General features: G+C 48.1%; 1 protein-coding gene across 1 annotated transcript; it reads right to left on the bottom strand.

Annotated features, from left to right (window-relative positions):
- Positions 1–465: 465 nt before the first annotated feature.
- LOC146346572 (proto-oncogene Mas-like) lies at positions 466–3933 on the bottom strand. The gene is made up of 2 exons (XM_084851417.1): positions 3844–3933; positions 466–1428 (listed from the first exon to the last, which is right to left on the bottom strand). The coding sequence occupies exons 1-2, from the start codon at positions 3925–3927 to the stop codon at positions 466–468; spliced, it is 1047 nt and encodes a 348-aa protein (XP_084707543.1). The 5' UTR covers positions 3928–3933.
- Between the last annotated feature and the right edge of the window lie 9688 nt (positions 3934–13621).

Raw genomic sequence — 13621 nt, 5'->3', positions numbered from 1 at the left:
CTTTGAGATAAATAAAGCAAGGTTGCAATTTAGAAAGCAGGACCCTCCTAATTTTCAAAAATCTTTAAAGTGTGCAATCCTGTGCATGTTTAGACAGGGAAAAGGCCTACAACTCCCAGCATTCCCCAGGCAGAATGGCTGGCTGGGGAATGCTGGGAGTTGTAGGCCTTTTCTCTGTCTAAACATGTGTAGGATTGCACCCTAAATGAATGAAACATGGCACATGGCATGCAGTCATTTAATTAAAGAGGTAAATACTCTTAAGACAAAATTAATTGAACAGGGAAAATACTCTTAAGAAAAAGCTTTATTAAACTAGACATAATAATAAACTAGACTTTTAAAACCAATATAGGTTTACTTGTTCATCCTTGCAAAAGCAAAATACACACTTTTTTGTATGAAGTTACTTGAATGTCCTATTTTGTTATTCAGAATGCCCAAGTTTTCAACTATTTAGTGGACTTAAATGGCTGGAAACCATCTGGGGTGTGACTTCACCCTTCCTGAATTGGGCAGAAGTATTTGCCCCATGAGAATGTAAAGCACAGGGTTGATGGTACTGCTCAGAGCCGTGAGCACAAAAGCTAATAAGGAGATGATTGCAAAATCATTGTTCAGGGTGAAGAACAAATGTATGGGTGCCCAAGTGACAAGGGAGAAAAGCATTCCAAGTAACATTTCTGTATGAAGCTTTCCTTGCTGGTGTAAGCTACACCAAACCTTGATGACCAGAGTCTGAGTGGAGATGACCATGAGAGGAACAAAAGCCATCAAGGATATCACAATTAGTGTCTGTGTGTCAATGCCCAAATTGAAAAAGAACAGTAACTGGCAAGACAGAGGCCAGAGAAGGACAGACAAAATTGCAGATATGAGAGGTAACAAGTAGTTTGGCTGGTGGCATCTGTGCCAGCTTGGGAATAGGATAACCAAACACCAATCAATACTGATGGCCACAAGGAAATGCATGTTAGAACATTGCATGAATAAAAACAGGTATGCGAGTGGTAGGAACAATTTAACAAAGGCATCACTTGAATCCTCACAAATATAATTAATGAAAGCAAATAGACAGATACTGCACAAAAATGTAAGGACACTGAAATCAGCCACAGCTAAGTTCCAGATGTAAGCAGTCCAGGAATTCTTCTTAAAGTGGAAGAGAAGAAAGAAGAAAATCATTATGTTTCCAAAAAGCCCAACTGTGAAGATGGAGACAATGAAATGAGCAAGTATATGGTCTCTTAATAAACATATTATGAAGTCCATGATATGCTCACGTTCACTACTAATATGATGTGAAATACTCAAGTATATAGTTGGAAGGGATGTTGCATTCAGTTTACTCATATTGAAATCACCTCTTCTTAGATGTTGGTCTCTTCCAAACAGAGTCTTCTTAGGTGAGGGAAGAAGTGACTCCTCCTAAAGAGACAAATCCCAACAAATCAGCTTTGGAAAGTAATGGATGAAGTTTGCAGGGAATGGAAGGGAAGAATGTTCTCCATGTATATTCTTAAATACACAGTGGTGAAATGTCCTTTGGACTAATGCTTTTCACTGAGCCACGATGAAAAAATGCAGCAATTAGTAATAAAGATTTTATTATTATTATTACTGGCTTCTGAGTGTGTGTGTATAAACCAATTAATCTTAGCTTACACACTACTACAGTACTAGCCCCATATCATATTTGATTTTGGGATTGCTGTAAGCACTAAAGAGATAGGCTCATACTAAGATCCATTCTTAGTCCAGCATTCTGTCCCCACAGTGGCCAACCAGATGTTTATGGAAAGCCCACAAGCAGAACATGAGCACAACAGCACCCATCTGCTCATGTTACCCAACATGCACTGAGAGGCATACTATCTCTGATATTGGAGCTATTGGGGCTGTTCACACAACATGCTAACTAGGGATGCCACGGAAGTCCGAGGAGGGGGTGGACTCTGATAGACTCCCTTCCCATTCGGCCTCCTGGACCCCTCTCTCCAAGCCATGGGAAGCTGATGGACCTGGCCACTGAGCGCCCTGGAGCTTGGTGAGCAGCTGGGAGTGCTGCTGAGGACTCATCCTGCCTAAGCCAGCTGTCAAGGAAGGCCTTGACAACTGGCATAGGCAGGAGGGGCCTTGGTGATACCCCAGCAATCTAGCCCTGGCATCCTCGGGAGGATGCCAGGGCTAGAGCACCGGGGAGTGGCAGCGCCAGGACCCATCCTGCCTCTGCCGGCTATCAAGGAAGACTTTGACAACGGGAGTGGGCAGAAAGGGCCTCAGAGGTGCCTCAGGAGGAGGCCAGGGCTACAACACTTGGGGGTTGCACTGCACCAAGGACTCCAGTAGTGAAGCCCTTGTGCACATCCAGCACAAGGACTTGACTGCCAGAGCCCTTGATGTGGAAAGGAGGGGCGGCTCGCTCAACTCGACTGGCAGGTGAGGTGAGCAGGGAGGCTCATCAAGCAGGTCTGGGTTGTGTGTGTGTGTGTGGGGGGCAGCTCATCAAGCTCCCCTATGCCCTGGATGGAGATGGGACCATCCATCCCTAACCCTAAACCATGCTCAGTGGTTGAGTGTGGGCTATTGTTTAACTGTAGGTGGTTTGTTGAACTGTGGGTTAGCATGTTGTGTGAACCCAGGACATTTTCTGCAAGGTGGTTTGTTAACCATGGCTTGTTAACCATCCTGAACAATGGAACAACAAACCATGAGTTCTCAAGGTGGGTTGTTTGAGAAAAGTAAGCTACACTGCATGGTTAACAAGCCACTCTGTGGAAAATGTCCTGGGTTCAGACAACACGCTAACCCATGGTTCAACAAACAACCCATGGTTCAACAACAACCCACACTCAACCAATGAGCATGAGTTAATGTGTTGAGCAAACCCAGCTAATATATAGCCATCATGACTAGTAGCCACCAATAGCCTTATCCTCCATTAACTTGTTTAATCCAGATTGGTGGCTTTCACTACATTTTCTAATAATGAATTCCATAGTTTAACTATGCACTCTGTAGAGAAGTATTTCTTTTTATCTGTCCTGAATCTTCCACTAATCAGCTTCATGGGATGACCTCAGGTTCTTGTATTACGAGAAAGAAAGAAAAAATTATCCCTATCTGCTTTTTCCACACTGTGCATAATTTTATTTACCACTATCATGTCCCTTTTCTTGTCTTCTTTCTTTCTTTCTTTCTTTCTTTCTTTCTTTCTTTCTTTCTTTCTTTCTAAGCTAAAAAGCACTAAACATTGTAACTTTGCCCCATGGGACTTGCTCCAGCCCTCTATCTTTTGGGTTGCCCTTTTCTACACTTTCCCCAGGTCTACAGCATCCTTTTTGAAGTGTGGTAACCAGAACTGTACATGGTATTCCATGGATTTGTATAAGAGCATTATCATGATATTGGCAGTTTTATTTTGGTTCCTTTCCTAACATTCCCTGACATGGAATCTGGCTTTTTTCACACCAGCCTCACCCACTAGGTTGACATTTTTATCAAGCTGTCCACGGCAACCCCAGATCTCTTTCCTGTTCAGTCACTGTCAGCTCACACCTCATCAATGTGTATGTCAACTAGTCCTTATGGTATCATAAAGATCTTTGTTGATTCAGAGATGCAGAGGATCACAACTTAGGCAATAAACCAATTGTTATCTCATCAGTGGTCTTTTCAAAATGAATGTCTTCCAGTAAAAGGAAAACTAGAGAAGGGAGGGATGAACTTGTGTCACAGAGGAAAGGAGAGAACCTTTCAATTTGTAAACAATGGTTTGCAGGGGGCCAGCATTATATGTGCAGCAGGCCAATATGCCATGCAGATATGAACTACTCCACTCACCTTTGCTACTGAACAATTTGGCAAAACATTTGTTTCTGTGAGCTTGATAAGGCCCCAAAGCCCAATCCAGAAGAGGCATGGCATTTCTCCTTCTTTTCCTCCTGGTGGTTCTCTTTTTTCTATGGAAAGAGAAAAGTTCAGTGGTGTCTGATATGCTGCACATCCATTATATTCTATGGGATCTATCTATCTATCTATCTATCTATCTATCTATCTATCTATCTATCATCTATCTATCTATCTATCTATCTATCTATCTATCTGATTTTTGTTCCACTCTATCCAATGTGATACATATACTCCACAACAAAGAGTTTTCCAAACTTTCTTCAGTGTGCTCCTTGGAGTTCTGAGGAATTTTCTAGCACATTTTCTAGCACAACTGGAATTTTCCAGTTAGGGATGGTGGAGAATTTCTCCACGAATCTCCGGGAGGCCAAATGCCAACACATTTGGCCCCCCAAAATTAGTGGAGAAACGGTCCACCACCCCCCGCCACCCCCCGTGATGGGACTTACCTTTCCCGAATGTCCCTGGCACTGGCGGCTCCCAGCGGCAGTTCGGCAGTGGCGGCGGCCGGTCTTCCGACCGGCTGCTGCTGCCGCCATTTCCCAGTAAAAAAAAAAAACCTCAAGCAAACGTGATAGGCTACATAAAGATTTACATAGCCTATCACAGCTAGATTTTCAAAAAAAACCATGATAGGCTACGTAAATCCTTACGTAGCCTATCATGGCTGACTTTGGAAAAAAAAAAAAGGCACGTACGCAAATGGCGGCGCCCATGGGCACCGCCATTTGCATTCCTTATTTGGGCACATGTAGTCTACATAAACATTTACGTAGACTATGGCAAAAATAAGGACAACGCTATTTGCGTTGCCCTTATTTTCGACGTAGTCTATGTAAATCTTTACGTAGACTACCCCTGCCCAAACAAGGAACGCAAATGGCGGCGCCCATGGGCGCCGCCATTTGCGTACGCGCTTTTTTTTTTTTTCAAAGTCAGCCATGATAGACTACGTAAGGATTTACGTAGACTATCACGGCTGACTGCAGGCCAGGGACGCAAATGGCGGCAGCTATGGCCGCCGCCATTTGCGTCCCGGCCAGCAAGGAGGATTCGCGTCTGGAGGGACGGGGCGCCTCCCCCCCAGCCAGAATTTTGGCGGGGAGGGATGGGGCGCCTCCCCCCCACCAAGAATTTCGGGGGGAGGAATGGAGCACCTCCCCCCCACCGCGAAGCAAGCTGCGGGACCAGGTAAGGGACTTTCGTCCATCCCTATGTCCAGTTGATGTGGGGTATGGGATGGTCCTGATGGGCTTTGCTGTTTGGCAGCTTGAGCTGGCATTATGACACAGCACACACTAAACAGAGGCACATTGCAAGGGAAGAGTGGTGTGGTGGGTGAGCTGTCTTTCAAGTCAGCTGGTCTGCCACAATTGGTTTTTCTCATATAAGAACCCCAAATGCGTTCCAAAGGGATCACACAGTTCTCGAGAATGCAGTATGAAAACCACTGCCATACAGAAAGGAAACAATCTTTAAAACAAATATTTCCTTTACGGGGAAGAACCTCCCCCCCCACTAAATACAACATTACATTAGTAGTCCCTACAACAGGGGTGCCCAAATGTTTGGGCTGGTGGGCACATAGGAGCTTTGAGAGAGTGACATGGGTGCTCTTGCAAAATGGCTGCCATGGTGGGGCTTTTCTGCCATGGTGGCCATGGCTGGTAAAAACAACAACAACAGCAACAACAACAGCAACTACAACACACTCATTCCCCAGAAGGCAAACTGGTGAGATTAAAAAAAATGTCACTTTGCCAAGAACCTAAAAAAAGAGGCAGAAGTGGAGTCTGAGTTCCAAAATACAAAACCACTCATTTGAACCCATGTAAAGGTGGTCCAGGAGGGCAGCACTTCTCTTTGCAGCAGGCATGCCACCCTTCCAGTTATTTAAAAAAAAAATCCTAAGAAACAAAATGAATAACAGGAGGGGGAGGTATCCTGATGGGTGCCAACAAGCGCATATTGGGCAGATTGATGCCTATACGTTACAGACCCCAGTCCTGCAAATATAGAAAGGATACTAATGTTAGCATACAAGATGGGGTGTTGAGGCATAGTGGGATACCTAAGGCCATCCCAAGATTTCATAGCTAATGCAAGAGTTGAACTGGGGACTACTGGGCTCATAGCTTGCACTGGCACTAGGGATGTACGAAACACCTAACGGATGGCGGAGAATTTCTCCACGAATCTTCGGGAGGCCGAGTGCCGATGCATTCGGCCCCCTGAAACTGTTGGGGAAATTCTCCGCCAGCCCCCCGCCCCCCCCCCCGGGATGGTACTTACCTTCGGCGAATGTCCCTCCCGGCGGCGGGTCCCAGCAGCGGTTCAGCGACGTTTTGGTGAGGGTGGGGGCGGTGGCCGGTCTCCCGACCAGCTGCCGCCACCGCCATTACAAAATAAAAAAGTACAGTAAAAAACAAAAAAACACCCATGATAGGCTACGTGATGATTTACGTAGCCTATCACGGCTAGATTTCCAAAGTCAGCCATGATAGGCTACATAAATTGTTACGTAGCCTATCACGGGTGACTCTGGAAAAAAAAAAAGCTTGTACGCAAATGGTGGCGCCCCATGGGCGCCGCCATTTGCATTCCTTATTTGGACAGGGGTAGTCTATGTAAAGATTTACATAGACTACGGTGAAAATAAGGGCAACGCTATTTGCGTTGCCCTTATTTTCGCCGTAGTCTACGTAAATCTTTACGTAGACTACCGGGACCAAATAAGGAACGCGAATGGCGGCTCCCTACGGGGGCCGCCATTAGCGTACACGCTTTTTTTTTTTTTTTAAGTCACCCATGATAGGCTACGTGATGATTAACATAGCCTATCATGGCTGACTTTGAAAATCTAGCCGTGATAGGCTACGTTAATCATTACATAGCCTATCACAGGGGCGTTTTGTTTTGTTTTACTTTTCTTGTAATGGCGGTGGTGGCAGCCGGTTGAAAGACCGGCTGCCGCCCCCGCCCCTGACGAAGACCTGCCGAACCGCCCCCAGGACCCGCCGCCAGGAGCGACATTCGTGAAAGGTAAGTCCCATCCCAGGGGGGGCGGGGGGCAGGGGGGGCGGAGAATTTCTCCCTGAACAACCTTCGGAGGACCGAATGCGTTGGCACTCGGCCCCCCGAAGTTTCGGAAGAAATTCTCCCCCATCCCTAGCTGCCGGCCGGCTCTGGCCACCCGCAGCTGGACATCTGGTCTCTGGGCAGGCCTGCAGGGACTCAAATGGCGGCTGTCGTAGCCGCCGCCATTTGCATATGCAGGGTTTTTTCCCCCCTGCCGTGATAGGCTATGTAAGCACTTATGTAGCCTATCATGGCCTCCGCAGGGATGCAAATGGCGTCCCTGCGTTAGCTGTGACAGGCTACGTAAGTATTTACATAGCCTATCACGGCTATAAAGAGGAGGAAGTGAATGGCGGCCGCAGAATGGCTGCCATTCACATAGCAGCACGGGTGGGAGCAGGTAAGTGCTCCGTTTCGCGCGCCTTTCATGGGGTGGGGGCGGCAGGGACTTCATCCCACACGCCTTTCGTGGGTGGGGGGGCGGGGGCTTCATTCCGCGATGGATTTCAGGGGGCCGAATGCACTGGCATTTGGCCTCACCGAGATCCGTCGCGGAATTCTCTGACATCCCACTGGCTGTCAAAATCGAGTATCAAATATCCACCAACTGAGTAAGTTAGGTCTGAGGTCTCCCAGACTCACATGTGAGCCTAGCATGAGACCACCGTGGCTTCAATGGGGATACGGTAATGCACGCAGTTCTCAGTTATGGACAAGGAAAGGCAGGCTGTACATAAAAATTGTCTGCTGTAACAACGAACACATAAAAACACAAAAGCGCCCTGCCACAAACCACGCATGGTTACATGCGAATGGGTAAAGTCTGTGTCACAGAATTTTCCATCCAGTCTACCAGTTCTGTTGCTCTGCTTCCTCTTCCCTTTCTGAGGCCTTTCCTCTCTTCTTTCCCCCCTGCTGCTCCCACAGTCCCCTTCCCAGCTGCTGTTTCTCCAACTGTCACCACCAACTGATTACTTCTTCACTTGTTCTTTCCCCACATTCTACTCCCCTCCTTTCACTCCTCGTGCATTCTATCACCTAGGGATGTCAGAGAATTCCGCGATGGATCTCGGTGAGGCTGAATGCCAGTGCATTCGGCCCCCCGAAATCCATCGCAGAATGGCCTGCCACCCAGAATAGGTTACAATCTTATCTTTTTGAACCCAGTGAATCCTGGATTCCTTCATAAAGACCTCCTTAGGCAATTGTATACAGCTGCAAAGTTATGCATTGCTTGTAACTGGAACTCTCCAAAGCAACCAACTAAAGAGCAGTGAATTAATACAGTTTGGGAGACTATGAGTATTTATAAACTTAGCAAGTGTAGTGAGCAAGGAATCCTAACTTGAATAGGGATGGCAGAGAATTCCACCACAGATTCCAGTGGGGCCAGTATCTTTACAATCCAGCTCCCCAGAAACTGTGGCAGAATGGCCTCCTGCCCCCCCACCCCCCCGCAGAATCCCCCGGGATGGCACTTACCTGGGGCAGATGTGGCGGATTTGGCGGCAGCGGCGGCTGGTCCCCTGGCTGGCCGCGGCCGGGCTTCTGCAGCCGCCATTGGTGTCTTTGCAGTCATGATAGGCAACGTAAGAATTTACGTAGCCTATTACGGCTAACCCTCCCCCGCAAAAAAACCCAGCGTACAAAAATGGCGGAGGCTATGGCAGCTGCCATTTGCGTTCCCTATTTTTCACCGTTCTAGCCTACATAAATATTTACGTAGGCAATTACGGCGAAAAAAAAGGTAATCGCAAATAGCGTAGTGGGTGCTATTTGCATTCATTTTTTTTCCACCATTTTATCCTACGTAAATATTTATGTGACCTTTTACGGCGAAAAAACAAACAAACGCAAATAGCGCCCACTACGCTATTTGCGGTTCCCTTTTTTTTTTTTCTGAAGAATCCAGCCTCACTGGAATCCATGGCAGAATTCTCTGACATCCCTAAGATGCTTGCATATGTGAGAACCCCTCTTTGAATTGCAACAGTACCCTTACTTCTAACAGGGTGGGATTGTTTAAGCCAGCTCTGCCTATTCCACTCATCCTTCTCACTACTGCCAGGTCCTGTCCTTTGCTGTTCTTCCTTAAAGCAGTGGTTTGGCTTTATTTTGGATTATAGCTGGGTTAGGAGAGAATTAATTTGGTTAGCACATAAATGCACGTAAATTTGTGTTTTCAAACCACTCTGTGAACTGAATCTCAGTTACCCTTTGAAATGTACACTTTTCCAATTTTTGCAATATAGTTCACCGATCAAAAAACGTATAAAAAAATGTAGAGAAGATAATGTTCAAATGTGCATCCTTGTCACAAAGTGTGTTCCCTCCCTCTGGGGGAATGGATCATTTCCCATGACTTCCATCTAAAAAGAAATCAACTTGACCCCTTGCATAGAGCTATTATAAACTTTATTGGTCCTTGTTACCCCACAGGACCATTAAAGTCAGTTGTTGCAGAATCAGAACCACTTTGTGACTTACTAGGTAAGTCCTCACAGGACCAGGCTGTTTGTCAGGGTGCCACTACTGGTGAGCACCTGCAGGGCCAAGCTAGACAGTCACTGAGACAAGGTAAGTCAATGCAGGACCAGGCTCCACCTCTACAGTTCATACAGGTAAGTATTGGCACCACTAGGATGCTTACTCACTGAATGATGTAAGTGTTTACAGCAATTACAGGATCAAGTTGGATACCCAAAAGTCAATACAGTCAAGTATATGCAGAATTAGACGGATTGCCACCATCTTTTAGTAACTGCCAGTTCAGGCTGAATGTCCACTCAGTTGGTTGGAGGAGTAATCAGTTCCCTCCACATCCAGTCCTTTTTGTATCTGACCTAGGAGTGTACGAAAGTCACTTACCTGGTCTCGCAGCTTGCTTCGCGGTGGGGGGGGGAGGCGCTTTGCTGCTCCCCCCGAAGTTCAGGCCGGGGAGGGGGAGGCTTCCCGCCTCGCCCGGCCGAAATTCAGGCCGGGGAGGAGGCGCTTCACCTCGCCCGGCCGCGAAATAAAAAGTTAAAAAAAAAACGCCCCCGTTATAGGTTACGTGACAATTTACGTAGCCTATCATGGCTAGATCTGCAAAGTCAGCTGTGATAGGCTACGTTAATCATCATGTAGCCTATCACGGGTGACTTAAAAAAAAAAAAGCGCGTATGCAAATGGCGGCCCCCATAGGGAGCCGCCATTCGCGTTCCTTATTTGGTCGCTGTAGTCTACGTAAATCTTTACGTAGACTACGGCGAAAATAAGGGCATCGCAAATAGCGTTGCCCTTATTTTTGCCGTAGTCTATGTAATCTTTACGTAGACTACAGCGACCAAATAAGGAACGTGAATGGCGGCTCCCTATGGGGGCCGCCATTAGCCGTACGCGCTTTTTTTTTTTTAAGTCACCTGTGATAGGCTACGTGACGATTTACGCAGCCTATCACAGCTGACTTTGCAAATCTAGCCATGATAGGCTACGTTAATCGTCACGTAGCCTATCACAGGGGCATTTTTTTGTTTTTTTTTTTACTTTTCTTGGAATGGCGGCGGCGGCAGCCGGTTGAAAGACCGGCTGCCGCCCCTGCCCCTGTCGAAGCCCTGCCGAACCGTCGCTGCGATCCGCCACCGGGAGCGACATTTGGAAAGGTAAGTCCCATCCCGGGGGGGGCGGGGGGCGGGGGGGCGGAGAATTTCTCCCCGAAACTACTTCGGGGGGCCCAATACGTTGGCACTCGGCCCCCCGAAGTTTCAGCGAGAAATTCTCTGACACCCCTAATCTGACCCCTCACTGCTGTCTACACTGCTAGGTCTTCAGTCTCCAGGTATCTGTTTCAGTGCCTGGTTTTTCCCAGGAAACAACAGGTGCCTCTTTGGGAGGAGGTGAGTGCTCCATTCCACCATGGACTCCGGAGGGGCGGATTCTTTAGAATCCGGTTTCATTGGAGTCCGTGGCAGAATTCTCCACCATCCTTACCACTGAGAATCCCAACAGAAACAGGGTTGTTCACAGTTAACATTATTGCTGAAGTAATACTAAAGCATGTGTATTAGGGCTGTGCATGCCCCCCCCCCCGAACTGACTTGGAAGCAGTTTCAGGGCTTCCAAGGCAGGCCTGATTTGCTTCCGGATGATTTGGGGGGGAGATCCGACTCAGCCCTGAACTCGAAGTGGGATTCAGTCAGCCAAATTCCACTCCCCCCCCCAACTCCCCCGCACAGCCCCCAGCTCCTTACCTAGGCCCTTGGCACGTGCGCCGACAGCCATCATGAGGAGGAGTCACCCTCGCCCCCACTGCCTCCACCTCCGCCGCTTCCACCGCCGCTACTGCTATCACCACCACTGCCGTCATCACCGCCGCCACTCACTGCTGCCAGCTCCTGAGCCCTGGACGTGTCAGGCAGCGATGATGGAGGCAGTGGCAGCAAAGGTGGCGCGGGCAATGGCAGTGATGAAAATGGTGACTCCTCCTTGTCTAGGGATGGACAAAAGTCCCTTACCTGGTCCAGCAGCTTGCTTTGTGGAGGGGGGAGGGGCTCTGCCCCTCCCCCTGAAATTCTGGGTGGGGGGGAGGTGCCCCATCCCTCCCCGCCGAAATTCTGGCCAGGGGGGAGGCGCCCCATCCCTCCGGCCGCGAATCCTCCTGGCCGGGACGCAAATGGCGGCCGCCATAGCCGCCGTCATTTGCATCCCTGCAGTCAGCCGTGATAGGCTACGTAAATCCTTACGTAGCCTATCACGGCTGACTTTGGGGGAAAAAAAAAGCGCGTATGCAAATGGCGGCGCCCGTGGGCGCCACCATTTGCGTTCCTTATTTGGGCACGTGTAGTCTATGTAGACATTTACGCAGACTACGGCAAAAATAAGGGCAATGCAAATAGTGTTGCCCTTATTTTCGCCGTAGTCTATGTAAATGTTTACGTAGACTACACGTGCCCAAATAAGGAACGCAAATGGCGGCGCCCATGGGCGCCGCCATTTGCATACGTGCTTTTTTTTTTTCCCCAAAGTCAGCCGTGATAGGCTACGTAAGGATTTACATAGCCTATCATGGTGTTTTTTGAAAATCTAGCTGTGATAGGCTACGTAAATCTTTACGTAGCCTATCACGTTTGTTGTTGTTGTTGTTGTTTTACTTGGAAATGGTGGTGGCGGCAGCCGGTCAGAAGACCGGCCGCCGCCGCCGCCACCGAACCGCCGCCGAACCGCAGCCGGGAGCTGCCACCGCCAGGGACATTCGCGCAAGGTAAGTCCCATCCCGGGGGGGTGGCGGACCGTTTCTCCACCAATTTCGAGGGGGCCAAATGTGTTGGCATTCAGCCTCCCGGAGATTCATGGAGAAATTCTCTGACATTCCTACTTGTGACAGCTCAGGTAAGCAGCTGGAGATGCCGGCGCAGCTGGGACAGGGTGCCGAAGCTCTGAAGCACACTGAAGCACTTTGGAGAGCCCACAACCTGCTCTGGGTCACTTCTTGCCCCTTCTGCTTTGCCTCAGAAGGGGCCCGAAGTAGCTTGAAGTGGCCTGCTTTGACTCATGCTTTGGGCCCCAAGCCGAAGCGGTGCACAGCTCTGATGCATATGGTAAATAATAGAAGGAGGGCATGATTTTGTGCTGGGAAAGAGAGAGTGAGGAGCATGGATTCCTTAGGCTTTCGACTGGCAAACCCTAATTTGCAGGTAAGGATGTCTGAGATTGTCTCTGACAAGGCATTTGATAATAGATCTACACAGTGTGCACCTCCTGGATCTGAACATGCACATGAATGCAATTTGTGTGCAAAAAGCCTTACATTCCTAAGCTTGCGATGTGTTATTCGCATTTGAGAAATGCACAAAGAATATGAATATGTTTCCAAAATGTGTATAAACTAGGGATGTTGTGAGTGCAGTTCAGGGTTCAGGAATTCATCAAGCAACCCCCACCTGTGACCCCCGAACTGCACCCGCCGAGACGCTGTCCTTGTTCACCCCACGCTCTTGCCTGCTCATGCTCCAAAGAACTCTAATCCCTCTAATATTGTGCTTATTTAGCTTTCCCAGCTCCAAACTGCACACATTTGAATATGCGCATTTTTAAACTTCCTGTTTTTCCTAGAAAGCAAAGGCGTGAAAATGGTGGCGCTCACCAAATGGGTTCGCAGTGAGTGCTGGGGAATTCATCGAACTCGTGGGTGGCTTGAGCACAGGTTTGCGGGAGAAGCGAGCAGGGACGCTGCTTCGGCAAGTGCACGGAGAACTGAACTAGGGTGAGTTCTTACATCCCTAGCATAAATATACTTTAGCCATAGGGAATATGCATCCAAAAATGTGTAAATACATGAGTGCTGTTGCAAAAGTCTCTTCTGCATTTTTTCAACCATTCTCATTCAATTCTCATTTGACAGAAAAGAAATTGCTTTTGAAAATGAATTCAAGGGAGAAGAAAAAGTCAGCGGAATTCTCATGGGATGGATTCAGAGTTCTTGTGCTCACCACATTCGAGGTGCCTGAGGAGCGTGCATGAGTGTTCTGTCTTTCATTATACCACAATGTCTCCCGCAACCTGTACCCTCCTTCACTTCCTGCACTTCAATTAAAACCCAGGGGAAGACATCATGAGTTAATTCCTCCCAGAGGGCTTCCTCAGATCAGGAAGT

The sequence above is a fragment of the Heloderma suspectum genome, chromosome 4 (genome assembly GCF_057233095.1).
Source record: "Heloderma suspectum isolate Gila_16-S chromosome 4, 16-S_ref, whole genome shotgun sequence".
Classification (NCBI taxonomy): Eukaryota; Metazoa; Chordata; class Lepidosauria; order Squamata; family Helodermatidae; genus Heloderma; species Heloderma suspectum.
This window is presented reverse-complemented; position numbering and strand designations above follow the sequence as displayed.

Bases quoted from the DNA above. Each gene is read 5' to 3' on its own strand.
- LOC146346572 (XM_084851417.1), bottom strand. From the start codon at position 3,927: ATGCCATGCCTCTTCTGGATTGGGCTTTGGGGCCTTATCAAGCTCACA. The intron at 1,429-3,843 runs GTGAGTGGAGTA...TTGTCTCTTTAG, and splicing joins CAAATTGTTCAGTAGCAAAG to GAGGAGTCACTTCTTCCCTC.